A 5,676-nucleotide genomic window follows, 5' to 3' on the forward strand; every position below is an offset into this window, starting at 1 on the left:
AGTCATACTCTCTCTTAAATGTGGAAAATACTACTTAGTAATACATTCTTGAAACATTTGATGACGAGAATGTGCATACACTTTTTGAAAAGATATTGTTATGATTGACGTATTTTCATTTTTCTATGTTCTATTCCTTATTCCAAATCTACTGCGTCCAGCTCGAATCGGTCCCGAAAAACTTTCTTTTTTTCTTTCAAATACTCCTTGTAAGTCAAAAATTCTAATGGACGCCATTTTCGTTACGATTATCTTAGCGATTTAAGAGTGCCCTAGACCAGTCTTAAAGTTACGAGAAAAAATAAGCTATCTTAACTAAGATTTGTTTTGTAAGACACCTCAAATTGTTAAGTCAAGCGTAAGTCAGATCTTACGCTAAAACTTATCGTAAGATTTTTGTAAAACGGTACCCTGATCTTTATTCGGTTTCTTGATCTTAATCACTCGTGCTATGATCTAGCGTGTTCATTTTATGCTGCTGAACCGAGTAAGATTTATTTATTCACTGCTTTTACATAGTATTCTCCGAATAAGGAATAAGGAACCAGCCTACCCGTTATCATTATGGCATTATGGCATAGTTATTGACTGGACAAAAAACAACGTTAACCTTTGACTTCTAAGTGTGACATTGACCTTACAGCCAGGGGCCTTGATAATGCGTCTGACACGTCATCTCAATATAGGGAACTTTTATGCCAAGTAATATTAAAATCTCTTTTTCGATGGAAGAGTTATGGAACAGACAAAAATAGACCATGTTAACCTTTAACTTCTGTGTGACATTGACCTTAGAGCCAGGGATCTGGTTGCTATGCATGACACTTTTTCTCGTTATGGGGAATATTGATAACAAGTAATTTCGAAATTCCTTGGTAAATGGCAGAGTTACGAACCGGACATGAAACAGACCCTATCAATCTTTGACTTGACTGCATTGTGTGACCTTGATCTTGGAGCTAGGGGTCCGGGCCTTTCGGGTAACACATTGTCTTATTATGGTAAACATTTATGCCAAGATGTATCAAAGTCCCTTCATGTATACCGGATACGATAATGATCTTATCAACCTTTGAACCTTCTATGCATGAACTTGTCCTTGGAGCTAGGGATCTGGGTCTCGTGCATGACATATTGTCTGATTATGCTTAACGTTTATGCCAAGATATATCAAAATCCCTTCATGGATGGAAGAGTAATGGAGTGGACACGAAAACAAACCCTGATAACATTTGAATTCTAAGTTTGACCTTGACCGTTGAGCTAAGGGTCTAGGTCTTGCCCATGACACGTCGTCGCATTATGATAAACATTTATGATAGTAAGTTATTTTAAAATCCCTTGATAATTGGCAAAGTTCCGAACCGGACACGAAACAGATCCTATTACCGTTAGACTTATAAGTGTGATTTTGACCTTGTAGCTAGGAGTCTGGGTATTACGCATGAATCGTCGTCTCATTAAGGTACAATTTTGTGTCAATCCATTCATGGATAGCAGAGTTAAATCCCGGACAAGAATTTACAAAGTTACGGTCGGACGGACGGACAGTGCGATTTTAATATGTCCACCTTCGGGGGCATCAAAATCAAAGAACTTACTTTGGTGCAAATTAAAAGTTATTTGCTGAAACATAGTTTAAAGATGTAAGGGAGTTATTATTAAATGTTGAATGTTTTGAAATAGATATATGCTTAATAACCTATTTGATAACATAATAGGTTAATCCGCATTAACTCTAGTTGGTTTAATTTGTGCACTAGTCGGTAGTGTACATGTATTAACAACTATGCTTTGCACGGAATGTCACGGGTCGGTTGGGTAACTATAGGTGGCTGTATTCATCACTATAACCCGGCGCTGAGTTAACAAACTGTAAGGAATCTAAAGACTTTGGTGCAAATTAAAAGTTATTTGCTGAAACATAGTTTAAAGATGTAAGGGAGTTATTATTAAATGTTGAATGTTTTGAAATAGATATATGCTTAATAACCTATTTGATAACATAATAGGTTAATCCGCATTAACTCTAGTTGGTTTAATTTGTGCACTAGTCGGTAGTGTACATGTATTAACAACTATGCTTTGCACGGAATGTCACGGGTCGGTTGGGTAACTATAGGTGGCTGTATTCATCACTATAACCCGGCGCTGAGTTAACAAACTGTAAGGAATCTAAAGACGTAGATGACAAAACTGACAAAAAACAAAGACAAATATCAAACAGGGAATGCCACGCACCAAAAACGCAGCCTCCTCAAAACGAAACCCCCAGCACGCAGATGCGTGCACCACACACACACACACAAAGCCAACACACAAGGACAAAACGAACAAACAATGGAACACGCAGACGCGTGCACCACATACACACACACACACACACGCGCGCGCGCGCGCACACACACAAAACCAACACATAAGGACAAAACAAACAAACAATGAAACACAGTGGGGCACCGCCTTGGAACGGTCAGTGGCAAAAACACCACTGGGGAGCTTAAACCGGTTTATGGTGCGCACCCAACCTCACTCTTACCCCCACCATGTTCCAAAGACACGGGACAATGTAAATAAAAGTAATCCCCTCCAGGTAAATCTCTTACACACGTAATGGAAACAAAAAGGCATGGCATGTAAAACACAAAAATGCTCATGTATAAATATATAAACAACAAACCTTAAGAACCAAAAACGTATGTACTCAATGCCTTTTCAGAAGACAGAGCAACAAGAGAAACACCCTTAAGGGCCCGACGAAACAGGCCAGAAGACAAATATCAAAACAGTTCAGTCCTGGTAGGATTTAAAAACTGCTTCTCATAGAGTACTCCCCCTCTTCCGTCAGACGCAATCAAAGAGGGAAGCGTAGTGTCCAACTGTAAACGGGTTGAACACTAAACATGCGGTATGTCTCAAAACAGTTGGGTCGTAACCTCTTTTAATAAAACGTTTTATAATTTTACCAAATACATATGGAAAATTACCATGACCCTAGATCTTACGAAGTTTGTAAACCACATCCCCATAAAAAGCCTAAACAACCACTTGTAATAGATCTAAGCATTAGATTTTGAATATTCAAACCAGTGTAAATATGTTATTCATGTATAAGACATAAATCTTGTAAGGATATCAAAGTTCAATTGATAAATAATTTACTTCCTCATTCCAACAAGTTGTAATACTGTGCATTTAGGAAAGATAAAATGTTAAGTCAATATATAGTACGCGGCGTTTTGAACTCACTTGCCAATACACGTTTAAAATGGCGGAAAGTAGTAAGTTGAAATCAAATAAAAACAGCTCCGGCGATGCTGTACCTGGACGTAAAGAACAAATATTATGTCAGCCGTGTTCACAAAAGGATTTACAAACAACAGCTGATGTGTTTTGTTCAGACTGTGACGAATTTCAGTGCAATGAATGTAAAAAGGCGCATACTGTTTATACATTTATGAAAAATCACAAGTTAGTGAATGCGTCAGAAGTGAAATCGAAACCATCTTCTTTTGATATGAAAGGAATAGACATTTGTGAACAGCACGGAAAATTATTGGAATTTTTCTGTGAAGACGAGAACCAGCTCTGCTGCAGTACATGTGCTATAGTGGATCACCGGAAATGCCATAGCGTCGTAGAAGTACAGAAGATTGCCGGGAAGTCGCGTTCTGCTGGTTCCCATTTAAAGCGAAAATTAGAAGAAGTAAAATCAAAGGCGGGGATAATTATAAAGCACACTGAATCATCCAAAGAACAACTCAGTAAAGATATCAAAGCAATATTTGTGGAAATTAAAAAAATGAGATGTGACATGAATAAAATGTTCGACGACTTGGAAGTGTACGTTACCAGGAAAACTGACGTATTTCAGGCTGAAGTAACTAATAAACTGGCAAAGAAACGATCTAGTGGTGAGAAACATATCGCTGATGCTACAAAGTTACTTGAAGTTGTTGATACAGCATTGCAGAATGGTACCCCATCACAGCAGTTTATAGTAGAAAAGACATTGAAAAAACAGGCCAATGAACTTTACAGGGGCGTAGACAATGAATGTCAACAATTACAGATTGTTACCGTTTCCTTTAGATTTGATGAAACATTAAAGTTTCCACCACTCCCTATTTCTGATAACGTTCCAGGAAAGCTTACATTAAAATACACCCTGCCTGAAGCAAAGAAATCTGTCACACCTGTAGATCCGATTGTTAATTTAACGAAGATTACTTCCATTGATCTGAAGCAGTCTGGAGATGATGTCGAGGAACCGTTATACTGAGGACTGGATTTCCTGCCGGATGGTAGACTGGTTATCGTGGATAATTTCAACAACAAGTGCTTGATTTACAACGAGCAGTTTGAGAAAGTAGGATCATTTCAGTTATCGTATACACCACAGAGTGTTGTTGCTGTATCTGAGGAGGAAGTGGCGATAACAGGTGGTGTTGGATACAAGATAGACTTTCTGCGTGTAAGTAAATCTAATGATATAACATTGACCAGGGCATGCAAAGTTAAGACAAAGTATGCCTCTATATGTCTGAAAGATGAGAGACATTTTATTGTTGGAACTATTGATGATACAAGACCTGTTCGTATTGTATCAATGTCAGGAGAAGAGAAAGATTTCAGCGTCAGCTTTCCCAATAAGAAATACCCTATAGAGGAAAGTGCGTGCAGCTATATAAGGAATACTGAGAAGATCATACTAACCGATAGGTACGAGCATACTGTTTATATATATGACATCGCGACCAACACCAGAGTCGTTGTCAAGGACGACCAGATCAAGGAACCACGTGGTATAGCAGTAGGTCCATCCGACTGTATCCTGGTTTGCAGTAAGGGAACAGGCTCCATTGTTCAGGTCTCTCAGACAGGTCGGATCCTGTCATCGTACAAGTTAGATATGAAAGGTCCATACAGAGCCTGTGTTTCAAAGGATCAATCTTTTGTTGTTGTCACGAATAACTGTGTAGGTAAAATAAAATTACAGTGTTTCAAACTTACAGGTTCAGAGTGATGTCATTATTGTTATCGCCCAGCAACCATGAGTGTGACCTTAAGATATTTGATACTGTTATAACAGTTTTTTGGTTTACCACTCATTCATTTATTTATTTGTTTTCAACAAATTTATAAAGTCTTCATTGTAAATACTCAACTAGCATTTTGAAAACAGCACATAGCTGTTAATTATCTTAATGATATTGATTGTTTAAAGATATATATGACCCAAATTGAAACAAATACTTTATAGTTTCTAATGAATATGTAAATTTGCAATCACCGTGTTTCCGTATATAAACAGTGCTGTGCGTAAGGTTTAAAACAGTGCACACCTAATATATGTACAGCTAGGCACATTATAAATGTAAACTACCACTATATTGTACAATTTATTTGACCTGTCAAAGCATGTTCCCGGCTTTCATTATATTTTGTTCACGCCTTAATAAGATTAACCTGAAAGCCGGAAGCATGTTTTGACAGGTCAATAAAATAGTACAATAAAAGCGATAGACTTTTGCTACATGACTTTGGATTACACTGACATTCAAAACAGTGAATGTTCGAGGGAGGGGGCGTTAGGTTTTTGTTAAGTGTTTAAATATTCTTACTTCTAAGCGTGGGTTAAATTCTATAGCACGGGTAAGTAAAGTTATGAAAATC

At 37.6% G+C, this 5,676-nt stretch overlaps 1 protein-coding gene across 1 annotated transcript; it reads left to right on the plus strand.

The window, feature by feature from the left end:
* The first annotated feature begins 3,268 nt into the window (after positions 1–3,268).
* LOC123544344 (protein wech-like) lies at positions 3,269–5,026 on the plus strand. The gene is made up of 2 exons (XM_053533284.1): positions 3,269–4,198; positions 4,403–5,026. Exons 1-2 carry the CDS (start codon positions 3,269–3,271, stop codon positions 5,024–5,026), a joined length of 1,554 nt encoding a protein of 517 aa, XP_053389259.1.
* Positions 5,027–5,676: the final 650 nt, after the last annotated feature.

This window comes from Mercenaria mercenaria, unplaced genomic scaffold (assembly GCF_021730395.1).
Source record: "Mercenaria mercenaria strain notata unplaced genomic scaffold, MADL_Memer_1 contig_2208, whole genome shotgun sequence".
Lineage (NCBI taxonomy): Eukaryota > Metazoa > Mollusca > Bivalvia > Venerida > Veneridae > Mercenaria > Mercenaria mercenaria.